The 17,435-nt window shown below is 37.2% G+C and overlaps 1 protein-coding gene across 2 annotated transcripts in view; it reads left to right on the top strand.

Annotated features, from left to right (window-relative positions):
* The window catches only part of prkcba (protein kinase C, beta a), a 71,301-nt gene that overhangs the window by 14,124 nt on the left and 39,742 nt on the right, over window positions 1–17,435 (top strand). For both annotated transcript variants that reach the window (XM_017717284.2, XM_017717283.2), the window contains exons 3-4: window positions 9,677–9,759; window positions 16,762–16,873. In XM_017717284.2, coding sequence (XP_017572773.1) covers window positions 9,677–9,759; window positions 16,762–16,873 — 195 coding nt within the window. The remainder of the gene's footprint in view (window positions 1–9,676; window positions 9,760–16,761; window positions 16,874–17,435) is intronic.

The following is a 17,435-nucleotide window of genomic DNA, read 5'->3' on the forward strand; positions in this document are numbered from 1 at the left end:
GGTTTCTCAGGTGATGACTAAGGTGTTGCTAGGCCAATGTTATGCTAGTCCAGGCGGTTGCTAAGGTGTTGCAATGTGTATGCAAGTGTAGCAAGGTACTTGAGCAATGATGCCATAAGTTTCCAAAAGAATTGGCTCCTCATCTTACTCAGCTAGTAAATACTGACTGTGGTCAACTACAGGGTACAGGTATAAACATTATATATTATATAAAAGTAATGACTCAGTAATGAATGGGTTAAAAGACACAAGCAAACTTCGGGTGCAGGCTTGTATTTGCACCTTTTATACCTTGCTAAATATGAGGTCCTTGATGTAAGCACACTGACATGGATGCACTGTTAATGATGTGAATAAGAAAGCAGAGGTAGTGCAGCTGTAATGAGGTTATCCTATCTAGCCTGCGTTAGCTAGAGCCAAAAACAGAGAAGATATTTCCCTGTTCTCTGTGTCACCTCAACTAGCTAGTATGCTTGAATATGATCCACTAATGAGAAAAGAAAAAACTAAAGTGTAGAAGCATCATAGTCTACCACTGCAGCGGCTAGTTCTTAGCATTAGCTCATAAACTCATCTGAAAAGGCAGCCTCCATTATCCAAGCAGGAACATGCAATGATGTCCCTTGGCTATTTATGAATAATAAATGATCTCATTGCTGCTAAATTTTTCTTTTATATATATATATATGTATATATATATATATATATATATATATATATATATATATATATATATATATATATATATATATATATATAAAGCATGCTAGCTCCACTTTACCAGGTTTATGTATTATGAGTAAGAACTATGATATGTCATTGATGAATAATATAAAACAAAGCACTAGTTTCTTCTTATTCAGTTATTCTGCACAATGTAGGGTGCACAATGTACTGTCAGGAACAATAATAAAAGATTCTTTTGAATGTTAGGATTAGCTCAAGTTAGGAACAGTCTTTCCTTGAGACATTAAACATAAGTGTAAAGTTTGTTCACAGAGCTCAACAAAACCATTGCAATAAAATACCAGGTGGTTGTTAAGGTGTTGTCAGGCTGTTGCAGTGTATCCCAGGTAGTTGCTAAGGTGTTGCTAAGCCATTGCTGTAGTATCTCAGGTAGTTGCCAGGGTGTTAGATCATAGTATCCACGGTGGTTGCTAAGGTGTTTGCAAGCCATTGCTATGGTATAACGGTGGTTGCTAAGTCATAGTATCCCAGGTAGTTGCTAAGGTGTTGCTAAGCCCTTGCTATAGTATCCCAGATAGTTGCTAAGGTGTTGCAAAGCCATGGCTATAGTATCCCATGTATTTGCTAAGGTGTTGCTAGGGCATAGTATTCCAAGTGGTTGCTAAGGTGTTTGTAGGCCATCGCTATGGTGTATAGATGGTTGCTAAGGTGTTGCTAGGTCATTGTATCCCAAGTAGTTGCTAAGATGTTGCAAGGTCATTGCTGTAGTATCTCAGGTAGTTGCTAGGGTGTTGCTAGATCATAGTATCCCAGGTGGTTGCTAAGGTGTTTGCAAGCCATCGCTATGGTATAAAAGTGGTTGCTAAGGTGTTGCTAAGTCATAGTATCCCAGGTAGTTGCTAAGGTGTTGCTAAGCCATTGCTATAGTATCCCAGGTATTTGCTAGGGTGTTGCTAGGGCATAGAATTCCAAGTGGTTGCTAAGGTGTTTGTAAGCCATCGCTATGGTGTATAGATGGTTGCTAAGGTGTTGCTAGGTCATTGTATCCCAAGTAGTTGCTAAGATGTTGCAAGGTCATTGCTTTAGTATCCCAGGTAGTTGCTAGAGTGTTGCTAGATCATAGTATCCCAGGTGGTTGCTAAGGTGTTTGTAACCATCGCTATGTTATCCAGGTAGTTGCTAGGGTGTTGCTAGGTCATAGTGCCCCAGATGGCAGCTAAGGTGTTTGTAGGTCATCGCTATGGTATCCAGATGGTTGCTAAGGTGTTGCTAGGCCACTGCTGTAGTATCTTAGGTGGTCAATACTTCACTTCCTCAAAGCTCCTCTTATCCATCAGTGTGAAAGGGGACTGAAAAAAACAGGTCTTTTCCTTTGGTGTCAGCCTAGATCTTTCAAGGCCAGCTCCTGGGTCTCAAAGGTTACGACCTTGACTGTAGCTTTGACGTGGACCAAGAACTGCTATATATAACACTGCAGCTTCATAGACCCATGGCTATGCACTTCTAGCTGCAACTGTTTTCCTACCAGTAGGCCTCTCCAGGGGAAAGCAATCATACAGAGTGACAGAGAGTCAGTAAGACGCACTCAAATGAGCCTTGAGCAGCAGAGCAGTCATTTAGGGCTTTTCTCCATCTAGGGTATTCCTCTCTGTCTGCATTAGCTACCTCATGCCTGTAATCAAAGTCAAACGGCTTGTGTGAAATTTTTAATTAATCTTTAACTTCTCAGTAGATTGGATTGAGTTTCACCACTGCAGTTACCAAAAAGAAATGGGCATATATTTCCTCACGTGTGAAATATATTTCAAAAACACTGTTTCGTTCTAAAATGTATTCCAAACACTAATGTACATTAAGAAAAAAAAATTGGTCATTTTCATACATTTTCAACTTTTGGTAAATACATTGTACATGTACATTTCTCTTCTATATGAGAGGAAACTTCAAGTTTTTATTTTAAACAACAACCTTCCATAGTGGGCCTCCTTTGATGTGGATGATAATAGTCAATAGTCATTATCTACATTCTTGGCATACTTGGCTCAGGCCACTAAACTTGCAATCGCTTTGTTTGTCCCCTACTGTAAACATAATGTGTGCACGTTGTTACACCACTGAAAATGAAAGGAAAACAGCAGAAAACAGCCGAACTGCTAAGCCAAAGAAGCTTTTAAGACTGGATTTCATCCATTTGAATATTAGCGTTCCCTTTACTGCGAGGCTTAGGTGTTTGTTGATGGGTTCATTTACTGTATACGTATGTAAATAAGGGTGAAATGTGGCCTGCCTTTGGTGTCTCACTGCTTGAATGAAGTTCTGCAATGTTGAAATGTTCAACAGTTGTGTTAAACATCAAAAATGCTTTTTTTTTTTTTCTTTTTCTTTTTTTTTTTTACAGTTTTCTAACTTCTATAAGTGCTATGTTTTTTCTTTTGGATCAAACAATGGAGGTACTGAAGAGAGATTTTTTACACACACAGACACACACACACACACACAGGTGCTTGAAAGTTTGCAAACCCTTTAGAATTTTCTATATATTTCTGCATAAATTTGATCTAAAACAGATTTTCAGTGAATTAAGTGAGCAAGTCTAATATTTTTGTCTCATTTGTTTAATTTGGTTCTATGTACTTGTGTGAAAATCTGATGAACTTTTAGGTCCAATTTATGAAAAAAACTGAAATGGCTAATTTTCATGCAGAAACATTTGAAAAAAAGATTTATACATTTTTTTTCCCACAAAATATTTATTATCAAGACATTTTTATGCTTTACTGCCATTTTAATAAAAAATCACAATACCCAACAAGAAAAGTCTAAATTTTATAATATGTCTTTTTAAAAATGTATCTTGATTTAACTTTATATGTAAACATTTTCTTACAGTGCCTTTTTGTTGTGTAACAGTTGTAGATAGAAGTAGACCGGTCACAGTTACAGAGTTTATCACAGTTATTTCAGATGCTTGCAATTATTTGAGCTGACTGCAGTTATTTAAGTTGACTGCAATTTTTTTCCAAATATATAGTGGGAATAGTTACTACTCATCCCCACTATAACCTTTTTCCCCTCTTCTGTGTTCCTCCAGTAGTTCTGGCTTGCGGTACATTTTATAGTTTTGATCAGTCTAGTCTTTTGTGCAGCTGTTTAGTAATTCAGAACACAAAAATATAATCAGTTATCTGTTCTAAAACTGGCCTTGATTTTAAAAAGCAGCACACAAGAATAGTGTTGTTGACTATGAGACACCTTAGAACAGGGGTTTTCATTCCTGCTCCTGGAGATCTGAGGTCTTTCAAGATTGAGCTCCAGCCAATAGTTCACATGATCCAGTTGGTGGAAGTGGACTCCGCAGGATGGGAGATCTCCAGGAGCAGGGCTGGTGACCACAGCCTTCGACACTATATTCACTGTCCGTATTTTAAGGAAGTATATTGCAAGTGTAAGTAATTTAGCTAAAATAATGCATATTCATACTCAGAATCAACAGCATTGTATAAAGTTTGACTAGAAAAAAATAGAACAATTTAATTGATTAGTTAATTGAAAAAGATGAAGATTTGCTCAGCTTACATATATGCAAATTTTATTATGTTTTTGCATCAGTATGTGATACATTTTTGATGCAGGATTTGAAAAGAAATGCTAAGATGAACATGTATTTTTGTGTTGTATTTATTTTTTGGTAATTCCCAACTTCCCAACTTTGGTAATTCCCAAAACTTACTCACTTATTAACTTTGTAATTTTCACTGCTATCCCAAAAAGACAGTAGTGCTTGTTGAATGAATAACTGGCACGAGTCATGTTCTTAGAAGACAAAATAAAAAAGAATATAAACAGAAGTGTATTGTCTGCATTAGGTGAACAAAACTGTACGACAAGATCATTTACAATCGTAACTTGTGCTTCCTTATAACGTGCTCTTCTGGCTGAAATGAGTCAGAAGGATTTACTAAGATGGCTCAATAACTCCAAAGCCCAGAATCTGATCTCTACAACCAAATAGTGGTGCAGATCAGTAGCTATTAACATCCCAAATCATTCAAAATCAGCACTGAGCAGCTACTTGAACTACTACCAATTTCCCATTCCACCTTAAATGGAGCTGCAGCAACATGTAACTGCTGCTTAATTTAAGGTGGAACAGAAGATTCAAAAAAGACGCTTTAACTTTAGGTTCGCCTTTCCTCCTTACGCCGTTAAATGTCGATGTCATAAATGAGTTAGCATATTTGAGCTGTTAGCATGGGTTAAGCAATGTAGGCACTCTGTTACCATACAGTCGCCATGCTGTCCTTTATTGTTGTAGTGCAAGGTAGGCTCACCAAACCAGTTCCAAAAGCTGCGCAGCGGCCAGTCACTTTATTCAGTACATCTTCCTGTATTTACATTCATTGTCCATTATATTAGCTCCACTTACCATAAAAGAGCACTTTGTAGTTCTACAGTTACAGACTAGTCCATCTGTTTCTCTACATTCTATTCACTGTTCTTCAATGGTCAGGACCCCCACAGAGCTGGCATTATTTGGGTGGTGGATCGCTCTCAGCACTGCAGTGGCATCCTGTGACCAATGATAAAGGACTAAAGGAAGACCAGTTCACACTGTGCAGCAGCAGATGAGCTACAGTCTCTGACTTTACATTTAAAAGGTGGTCCAACTTTGTAGGAGTGTCTAATAGAGTGGAAAGTGAGTGGAGACTTAAGGCTTAAAAACTCCACTGCTGTGTCTAATCCATTCGCACCAGCACCACACACACTAATGCCATACGTGAATTCAGTGGACTGATGATCTGGATCACAGGTGTTATATGTGCTGAGAAACAGATGGACTACAGTCTGAAACTGTAGAACTACAAGGTGCAGCTATACAGTAGTAAGTAAATCATGCACATTTTGTACTTCGCATTACAGTTTGTCTTTAATGACAAGTGCTTTGAGATGGAGACGCGTGGCTTATTGCCATAAAATGTGCATGCCAGTGTGTGTATGTGAGAAAGAGAGAGAGAGAGAGAGAGAGAGAGAGAGAGAGAGAGAGAGAGAGAGAGAGGGACTGGATGTTATACTTGTCATTTAGAGGAGTGGGTGGTTCTACCCTGTTTAACCCTTAGGCCTTGTTGCTAGGCAACAGCTGACAGATTGCTGTGGAAATCTCTTGGAACGGTTCTCTGGAAGACAGTAAAGAAAGAGAAGAGGGAAAGGAAAGAGGGAAAAAGAGAACGAAAGAGAAATGGTACAGTAACTTGTAAGAGAGACTCATACACTGATTGTTATCAGCCCAATCTCTTCTTTCTGTGCATGTAAATGACAGTAATGACCGCACACTGCGCCTAGTGTATGTAAAGCTTGAGGTGATGTGTGTATGTTGAGCTCTGTGACTCACCTTTCTGGAAACCGTTTGTGTGTGTGTGTGTGTGTTTATAGCTACATTCTTTGCTTCTTGCTGTGTTTTTTTTTCTTTTCTTTTCTTTTCCTCCCCTGGCCTCTCAGGTCCTGCAGGCTCTTCGGGAGAAACCAACATGTGTGCACACGCATGTGTTAGATTTGTCACAAAAGACACTTGCTTACAGACTCCCAGATTTTCTCACTCGCTGTAAAGCTGTCAAAGTCATGAATAATTTGTCCAATGCTGCATATTTAATAGTAAGATGAATTATTAATGCAGGAGTTTCCCTAGGATTTGAAGGCCTATAGAGTTAAATCAGTCTTCATGTCTTTCCGAGCCATGAATGTTGCTCATTCTCAGGCCTATAGAGTTACGAGTGGGTGAGGAGTTAAAATAAGTTAACACATCTCCTACAGGGAGCTTAAAATGGCATTTTTCTGCATATTTTAGTGTGGAATGTCTATTTATTTGCCAGATTTTAATATGTTGGAAAACATCTAAGCCAAATCTAAATAGTAGATTGTGCCATTACTTTCGCATATGCCACATTTTATGTTAAATTCAGCAAGTAAACAGTAATTGGACATTAAAGTGGGTGGAAAAGTGTGTTCTTTGTAGAGAATTGTGTTCTCTTATTTACACAAATCAACAAAACATGGAATTTGACCAGGGTGCCCAAACTTTGGCACAGAACTGTATGCAAATATCACAGGACAGTTTTCTGAGTACCTATTGTCAGTATTTCTGAGTACCTATTGACAACTTTGGTCTCAAAGGCCCCAAAACAAAAATGGTCTCACTTTTTAAAAAGTAAAATATAATAAGTTTAAAAACTGAATGCAAATTAATACCTTTTCAGAACATATTCTCTCCACAGTCCATACAGTCCATGTGTGGTTACTAAGCTGCAAAATTTAATAAGCAGCTCATTTTTAATCCAATTTCAAAATAAAACTTTATATGTCCAAAATGATAACTTGTCAGCAGGAGGAAATAACATTCATAACTTGTAAAGGATGTTAATGTAAAAATATTTTTTCCCAAGTAGCTTTGAACAGTTTCTACCGGTCCATTCATCGTGACGTTTGCAGTGTTAAGGGCATTTAATATTCTCAAGTTATATAAAACAACAGATGTGAGGTTTCGTCCCAACAATGATGATATATTTGCCTAACCCTACAGCAGTTTAGCCCTGCCCACTCACCTTGAACCACTACTGTTTGAATAAAATCTTCCCTGAAAACTAAAAAAGAACAAATGTACAGCAACTAGCTGACTGGATATCAGGCAATTATACGGTCATGTTTTAATTTACCAAATGTTTGATTTCTTTATTGTCATTTCTTATTAAAGAATTTATGTTTGCACATAATAAATGTACTCCTAGCTTGCTTGTCCATTTTGTCCATTCCCACTTGTTCACAAACCTCAGGGGAAAAAAAGAAATATCGTGAAGCATGTTATATATTAGGAAAACATCGTCAAGCATCCATTTTAGATTATTTTTAGGTTCATCTTCTTTTTATCCATTTTAATACGAACATCTGAAGCTTGTGAATTACGTTGCATACGTCTAATTTGAAGCTGGCAACATTAATTAAACCTGCATTTTACCTTGTATGCAGATGTTGTACAGCGACTCAATAGGGTACCCTAGCAAAAAGGTGCCACCAGCGTTTTTTCATTTGTAGTGAATAAATGAAACCTTGTTAGACTACAGCTAATTTGCCATCAGTGACTTCTCAAGGACATCTAGAAAACTTGGAGTGATGTATTTTTCTTTTTTCTCATGAAATTTATCGCATTTTTTATTGGGGATCACATTGGAAATAAAATGAGAATTTTTAGTCCTGCTAATAAATGGGAATTATTTAGTGCTGCCATTTATGTCCGGATGTAAATTATAGTGTAAGGCCTTCACTCCAGCTCCTGAAGTCCTAACCAGTGGGAGACCTTGCTTCCAACCAGATCTTTTTATTGTAATACTACAAAGCCCATTTAATCATAACCAGCATAATAACTCTATTGTAAAACTGTATGACAGATTATTAGTCCTTGAAGGTCTCCCACCGTTCATGTGGTATGTTTTTGCTATATTGCCCACTTTTTTTGCTATAAATTGCCTCCCATCTCAACTTTAAACCATCTGAAGTGCTTCATTCCGCTGCTCCACCACATTTCCGTCTAAAGCTGCCTATATTTGACATCAGTCCTTTCATAAGAAAAGAAAAAATAAAGAAGTCTCGAGAAAGACCCTCAATGATGCAATCACATTGTTGCTTTGCAAAATGCTACTCACTTCCTGTTTATTTCGCAATAATTGTAGCACCGACTTTTTGTCCTGAGGTTAAAAGTACAGTGTGTAGAATTGTACGTTTAAATGGTGCTAGAACATAATAACATGCAATGATTACACTAGAGTCAATGACCATCATTTGTAATGAAAGCTGTTGTTGTTCTTCAAGCAGCTTTTCAGCAGCCCCACCTCAAACTCTCTCATGTTACATTTGGAAAGTACAGAAAGTAAAGCAGAAGGTTTTACTCGTCTGAGCACCTGGTCGAGAGCAGGTTTTTTGCAGACGTCAAAAAGTACTTGCTGTGCATGTCGTGGCCTCAAAAATGTGTCTTCGAAATGGTCAGTTTGCATGTGAAGGCAAAACATGAGTTAATGTCAGGAGATCACTTTGGAGCTTTTCTGGTCCATCCATCATGAAATGTTCACGCAGCTGCAGGGTTCAAATAATGCAGCTAATACAATATACAAGTTGGGATTTTTTGTAGTGCTATATAAACTACATGTACTTTATAGGCTTGCATTGATAGACTAGCACCTTAATGGTGTTTGACATTTTTTTTTCTATTGGTCTAATTGAATAAATAGACACTTTAGAAGGTTGAAACTGGGTCCTCACGCTCTTTAGACCCCATGTGTCAAACACAATGCCCCCAGGCTCATGTCACAGTCCTGTTCGGCCTGCGAAATTCTATTCATTTTTTTGTTCTTACTGGTCTGTTTCACCATTAGGTGCAATACAGTCCCCAGTATGCACTTCAGTGTTCCAACCCCCTTGGCCCAAAACAGTCTTTGGGACATCGGTTACACAAAAAAAAAAAAAAAAAAAAGCCTGGTGTCTGGTTCAAGCAGGCAAGTTTAAACAATTTTTTTATAAGGATTATTATGGAAGAAGTATTTAATTCCCTTTTTGCAGTTGCAGTGTTGGTGTATTTTGTATAAACAAATATTGAATTGGCAAAATGTTAAGTGAAAATGAAAGCTGGCCCGCGAATTTGCTGAGGTTTATTAATATGGCCATTTTAGTGGTTGAGTTTGACACCCCTGCCTCAGACTGAGCATGTGAAACCTGAAGGTCATGAGCAAATAGAAGAATACATATCTAATCAGTGTTTTACAGTGAACGAGCCAAGTTCTCTGACAAGAATTTTGTGGAAATGTCGAGGCTTCTTGTCCAAGAGGGTTGAACAAATTCGCAGCTCTTTTTCTTTATATTCTAAGAATAGTCCTCAGTGCTTAGCTGCAGAGTTCCACGTGCATTGAAATGCGAAGCTCATGTGTTCTACTCCTTTTTCTTCCTTTAGTGTGCTGTTTTGTGGTGCACAAACGCTGCCATGAGTTCGTCACTTTCTCCTGTCCAGGAGCAGACAAGGGGCCTGCATCAGACGTAAGTCTACGTTTCTCTCACTCTGTCTGTGTCTGTCTCTCACTCGTGCTCTCTCGCTCTCTCTTTCTCTGTCCTTCCTCATAGTACAATGCACTTCCTCTACAGATAAAAAAAATGCCATCCCCACATGACTAAGCAACAAACCATACATACCCACTACGTATATGTAATCGGACTAATTTAGATGTTTGAGTGTGAACGGATATTCGGTTAACCAAACAATCAAAATAATATACCGCGTCATAGTTTCTACTCATAATACACAGCCATAGTAAGCCTTAGCTCTGGTGTCAGGTGGCTAAAAACAGTCACAAAGGAAAATTTAGCAATTTGCATTTGAAAACTGGTTAAAGCTTTGAGTAACGGAAGTTGCTCCTTGATAAGCTAATAGTCTAATAGCTGTATTGTGCTAAAAGCCATAAACTCCTGCACTGGTGCAACAGGGGTAATAAAATTAGTAACTTAGCTTGAAAGTTTAGCAGCAAACGAAGGTATACATTCTAAATCTTGTTTTTTTTACTCAAAAATAGCCCAAGGAAGACTGTCAGTTAATGTCACTGTAGGTTTTCATGTCTGATAAAAGCAACCCAAGTCAGGTGAACTGATAAGCGAACGCCGACATGACAGCTTAGCATTACTTTCCTCCTCAGTGGACGAATGTGCTAACATGCTTGTTTGTTGAGGTAAATTGACAATGCACATATATTTTCATAGTACGTAGCCATATACTGGAGCACTAGCGCTAGAAGGCGAAGAAAGTCGGTAATTTAGCAGTTTTATTATTAAAAAATAGCCAAAATAAAATTGTCACTGCAGGTTCATTTAGTAGGTTTTGTCTCAGATAACACATTCAGTAACCAAAGTCAGGTGAACTGAGAAGCTAATGCTGACACTACAACTTACCCTAAACTGTCTCCTCAGTGGACGAATGCGCTAACATGCTAATTTGTCGAGGTACATTGACAATACACATACATTTTCATAGTACGTAGCCATATACTGGAGCACTAGCGCTAGAAGGCTAAGAAAAAGAGTGTTATCAGTTTTATTATTGAAATATAGCCAAAAGAAAACTTTGTCACTGCAGGTTAATTCAGTAGGTTTTCATGTCAGATAAAAAACTTCAAGTAAATGAGATTAGATGAGCTAATAAGTTAGCGCTGACACTACAACTTGCCATAACTTTTCTCCTCAGTGGATAAATGTGCTAACGTGCTAGTGTGTCGATACATTGACAAAAAGAAATATCTTTTCATTGAACACGTCCAAAAACTGTGCTAGAAAGCTCAGAAAATAAGGAACTTGGTAGTTTTATTATTCACAGCCAAAGGAAATTGTTCAATCAGTAGGTTTTGGTGTCATATAAAGCTTGGAGCTTTCAGATGAGCTAATTAGATAACGCTAATGCTATAACTCACCAGCAACCGTAGACGGCGGGTTCTATGTAATATTTTTGTGTATCCTCAGTGGATGAATGTGCAAACATGCTAGTTTGTCAAGTTTGGGGCTGGAGGTTGGGGAACCAGCCCTGCGACCGGAAAGTTAACCTTCGATCCCCTCGGCTGACAGTCCATAACTGAAGTGCCCTTGAGCAAGACACCTAACCCCCAGTTGCTCCCCAGGCGCCGTGGATAGGGCTGCCCACTGCTCCGGGCTAGTGTGCTCACTGCCCCCTAGTGTGTGTGTTCACTAGTGTGTATGTATGTGGGTGTTTCACTGCATGGATGGGTTAAATGCAGAGGTCTAATTTCACAGTGTGCAAACACAGTGACATGGTTCTAAATTCTAAAAACTTAATAGCATTTCTCTGAAGTGTTAGACTGTATATCCCCAAAGAGTGATTTCATTCAACACCTAGAACAGTCAACCTGTGCACAGGTTTGGGCAAAATACTTTGAAAAAGTATTGATGGCTGAATTTTGAATATTCTGTTCTAAATGAATCATGGTACAATACATAAAAAGTAATGTATCCTGAATACATTTACTGTTCTACGCTATTACTGTTTTCTTCATGCAAATATTTTGTTAATACATTTCATGAAGAATTTGATTAGATCCTCAGAAAACAGGTAAGAGGAAGACAATACCGCCATCAGTGTGACTTATTTTAAAATAAGAGGTTTTGTTATGCACTAACACCAGTGACACGACTCCTGGCGACCACAACTTTCATTACATATTTAATATCTATTTGGCATTTGTTTTCTTTGTCATTTAATTAAATTTCATAGTCATATATTGATTATTGTAGTTAAAATAGCAGAATTTTTTTTTTTTCTTCTTAAAAATATGTCACTGACATATTTACACATGACATTACACATGACTGTGGGCATGAGCTTCTGAGGTGCTTGGAATTTTAGATAATTGATTTAAAAATCAATATTGCTAAATTGACGCTCAAGAAGGTATATTTGTTAAAATAACACATTGTTTTTTATATATATATATATATATATATATATATATATATATATATATATATATATATATAATAAAAATAAAAACAGAATACGATGATTTGCAAATCCTTTTCAATCTATATTCAATTGCATACACTATAAGGACAAGATATTTAATGGTCAAACAGATAAACTTTATTGTTTTTGCAAATATTCACTCATTTTGAATTTGATGTCTGCAACACTTTCCAAAGAAGTTGGGACAGAGGCGTGTTTACCACTGTGTTACATCACCTTTCCTTTTAACAGCACTCAGTAAGCGTTTGGGAACTGAGGACACTAATTGTTGAATTCTTTCCCATTCTTGCTTGGGTCGGGGTCTCCATTGTCATATTTTCCGCTTCACATTTTCAAGGGAGACAGGTCTGGACTGCAGGCAGGCCAGTCTAGTACCCGCACTCTTTTACTATGAAGCCACGCTGTTGTAACATGTGCAGAATGTGGCTTGGCATTGTCTTGCTGAAATAAGCAGGATGTCCCTGAAAAAGACGTTGCTTGGATGGCAGCATATGTTGCTCCAAAACCTGTACGTACCTTTCAGCATTAATGATGCCTTCACAGACGTGCAAGTTACCCCTGCCATGGGCACTAACACCCCCCCACACCATCAGAGATGCTGGCTTTTGAACTTTGCGCTGATAACAATCCAGACAGTCCTTTTCCTCTTTGGCCTGGAGGACACGACGTCCATGATTTCCAAAACAATTTGAAATGTGGACTCGTCAGACCACAGGACACTTTTCCACTTTGCGTCAGTCCATCTCAGATGAGCTCAGGCCCAGAGAAGCCGGCGTTGTTTCTGGATGTTGTTGATATGTGGCTTCGCTTTGCATGGTGGAGTTTTAACTTGCACTTGTAGATGGAGCGACAAACTGTGTTCACTGACAGTGGTTTTCTGAAGTGTTCCTGAGCCCATGTGGGAATATCCATTACAGAATGATGTTGGTTTTTAATGCAGTGCCACCTGAGGGATCGAAGGTCACGGGCATCCAATGTTGGTTTTCTGCCTCGCCGCTTACCTGCAGAGATTTCTCCAGATTCTCTGAATCTTTTGATGATATTATGGACTGTAGATGATGAAATCCCTAAATTCCTTGCAGTTGCACATTGAGAAACGTTGTTCTTAAACTGTTGGACTATTTGCTCAAGCAGTTGTTAACAAAGTGGTGAAACTCGCCCTGTCATGACACTCACCTGTTTCCAATTAACCTGTTCACTTGTGGAATGTTCCAAACAGGTGTTTTGTGAGCATTCCTCAACTTCCCCAGTCTTTTCTTGTGCCTGCACTAACTTCTTTGGAACATTAGTGAAAATTAGTGCTAAAGTTTATCTGTTTGAACATTAAATGTCTTGTCTTTGTAGTGTATTCAATTGAATATAGGTTGAAAAGGATTTGCAAATCATCGCATTCTGTTTTTATTTGTTTTACACAACGTCCCAACTTCATTGGAATTGTGTATATGTACAGTGTGTGTGTGTGTGTGTGTGTGTGTGTGTATATATAAAACACTTGTAAACCTAACATTTTTTCAACATTTAACAGTGTAATATATCAGTTTCAGCATTTATCAAGTGTAATATATCTGTAAATTTTAGGGACACAAAAATGGGCATTTCCATAGAATGACATAGATAATATATTTCTTTTTTTGTTCATAAGTATTATAAAATTGTTCTCTTAATACCGTTCTCCTAATACCGTTCTCCTACAACATAAAAGGTAACTGTAATCTGAAAACAGCTTCCTCAAATTGTAACTTTGATTGAATATGAATTCTTAATTTGTGTATTCTGGATATATTTTCCCAATACTTGTATTCCAACCCTGTCCTTCCCTAATACACACACTTTTTATTCCTTTATAGGCATTTTCTGTCATCCTATCTATATTATATTGCTGTGTCTATACTTAAACCTAACCAAAAGTTACTAAAAGTAGATCAATAAAGTAAAATCAATGAATAAAAGAACATTTTGTGCTGAGGTAAATGGTTAATTATTTATTATTAATTATGTATTTTCTGATTAAATAACATTTAAAAAGTACATATATATGCAGTCTTGGTCTAATCTAGCATGGTCAATCTTCTACAGATTTCTCCACATTTTATTTGCTGAATTTGACATATTTGGGTTAAAAATATAAACATAATATGAGGCCTGTGCAAAAGTTATGGCGTTATATAAAAGTTATATTTTCTGTTTCCCAGTTTGACAAACTCTGTAAACAAATAGAATTCGCAAATATAATATTTAAGTTTGTCCTCTGTAAACGTAATATGACTGAGGCTTTTCCAATGACTGTACTATATACTTGCAGTATGATTAATACATACTGTGTGGTAGCTCCTCTATTCCAACAACACACGGGCATACATACACATACCCACCCACCCTCTCACACACACGGGGAGAGACATCTTCTCTCACTCTTTTCTCTAAAGTCTATTTATACCATAGCTTCCTTCCAACATGTGAGCGCGCTCACAAAAAAGACACTTCCTGAGTGCGGCTCTATCTGCGCCAGGCAGCCAATCGTGTCAGTCCTCAGAGCTGTTGTAAACATGTACACATGCACAGTTGCGAAGGGATCTGGTCACACAAGCCTGAGCTCGGCTCAAAACAATTCATAAAAGAATTACAGTATCTCATTTGCATAAGCAGCGTAGGCCTAACAGTTCCTGTGTGGCAACAGGTCACCGGTGAAGCATGAGATGCTGATTGGTTGCACTTTCACAGCAGGTTTCATGCAGCTCTCTTTTGGATGTCCATATGATCACTGCTGAAACGCTGACACTCTCACTTATTCTCGGACATTCTAGCTCTGACTGTAACCGCAGCTCCCTTTCCCGATGGAGGAAGGAGTTAGCCGTTGAACTTTGCCTCTTACTTGATGAATCTGGGAGGTCAGAGGCTCAGTGAACACTTGTCAACAGAGTTAATGAAGTTAATGACTGAGACGGCTGAATAGTTGAACTTTGATCATCGCGCAAGTGTCCAAAACTTTCCAACTTTTTCCAAAAGGAATTCCGCCCGGTTTTCACCCTTTCTTCATAATTCAATAGTTGAGATGTGAACTCATTTGATTAACCATCTCATTGTCTTTACAGTGGTGGTGATGGGAACCAGAGGCCGCAGTGTTAACACAATTATAGCCATTTCACCAGTGAAACCTACATGTGTCTTCTGAATGTTTTATATCTTATACTGATGAGTTTGAAAAATAAGTTTTCTTTGGGAACTATTTTTTGCCTTACAACACCTTCCATGTACCCCTCCACCATGAATGGATTTTAGGCCAAAATGTTCTAAGTATTGTAAAACAGCGTCTCGGACATCAGGAAGGATATTTGGAACCATTTATAATCATTTTCTGCGAGGGAGCTTTGGATGTCTGGTTCCTACCATCGTTACTACATACAATTCTGCCTCTGCAGGTTTCTTTGGAGTGGAGCATTTAATTATATAGCTATTTTAGAAAATCAGTGGAATCCTCCTATAAGGCTCATGTGCAGCTGCTCCAGAGGATCCCGTTTTATTAGCAATGCTTTTCTATAAAGGTTATACATTGAGTTTATATAGTGTCAGCAATGGGGGGCACCTTGAAGTAGGTGAAGTCACTAGTTAGAGGGGCATCCAGATACTTCATTGAGATATAGTGTTTATTTAACACAGTGATCGTAGGACTGTAATGGATTCTTCGCACACAAGGATTGTGGTTTTCTTACCTTGCAATGATTCAATGATGATTTTTTCATAAATGAATTAGTGTAACTGTTGTCATAGATGAAAGTACTTTCCAAGGAAAAAGGCAAATAAAATCCAGCTTGAGAGAAAAACAGAAAACATTAATAAATAAAATAGAAGAAAATGTGCTAAAAATGTAACAAATAAAATCAATAATATGGGCAAAAAGAGAAGCTCAGAAAAAAAACAAATGTAAATTAACAAATACAATACAGTAATTAAAAAATATCGACAATAAGAAATGTTTTTTGTTGTTAAGTGATTGTTTTTCTCATTCTCATGCTGCTTCATATTATTGTTCTTATAAAGCAATACATATAAAATGGCAAAATATGGCATAATACAAATATTTAATAATAAACATTTGCAAAAGAAAATGATAAAGATAACACAATCAGTAAAGATAAAAATGCTCAAACAAGAAACTACAAAAACAAACAAAAATATGAAATAAAATAAAAATAGAACTTCTTATATATTAAAAACTAAATTGACAATAAAAACAAAACATTAATCCTTTCTTTGTTGTTATTGTTCTTTGTTTATATTTTTCTTTTCCATTTGAAATTAGCCTGAAAATTTTCATACTTAAAAAAGAATGTTATTCTAATCAGTTTTAAGCTTCCATCACGATCAGTGCAAGCATTGCACAGTAATCGGCTGATATGAAGCATTCTTTAGAATTGTATCTATATTTCTGTGTTCATCTGAATTGGTTTGCTATAAGTGTTTTACAGAAAAGCCAGACTGAACACAAATTCAAACCGTGTGTGTGTGTGTGTGTGTTACAGGACCCCCGCAGTAAACACAAATTTAAGGTACACACATACTCCAGTCCCACGTTCTGCGACCACTGTGGATCTCTGCTCTATGGACTTATACACCAGGGGATGAAATGTGACAGTAAGTACATAAAAATAGATTCACTCACAGAGAACTGACAAATACAATTACTGAAGCCACAAATGCCATCCAGTGCTGAACCTGCATACAGTGCCCTCTAGTGGCTGATGTCATGTAATGGCAAGGAATGCTTGCATAAGGTCTGTGAAGAGTATAAATAAAAAAAGAAATAGAAATAAATATAAATATGTGAAACCTCTTGTTGTTGTTGTTGTTGTTTTTTTTTTTTCATTTAAATGGACAATTTTAAAAACAAAGAAAACGCATCACAGATAAAATGAGAAATATTCAAAATTCTAAGCCACAATTCAATTGAAAGCAACTAAAGTTAAAATCTTCATACAAAAAGGTGAGAATTTTTAAAAGCCTCATTTCTTTTATTGAAACACATATTCGGCCTCAAATTGTCAAATTGTGTTGTAACAATTCTTATTTCTTAAACAATAATAACTTGGATTTAGTTTTTTTAATCAGAATGTCAAGGATTTTTAACTATGTACTCAAAATTCTATATTATGCTATTAACCAACATCATTTTTTGATGAATTGTGAGGCATTCTGG

This window comes from Pygocentrus nattereri, chromosome 12, assembly GCF_015220715.1.
Source record: "Pygocentrus nattereri isolate fPygNat1 chromosome 12, fPygNat1.pri, whole genome shotgun sequence".
Taxonomy (NCBI): Eukaryota; Metazoa; Chordata; class Actinopteri; order Characiformes; family Serrasalmidae; genus Pygocentrus; species Pygocentrus nattereri.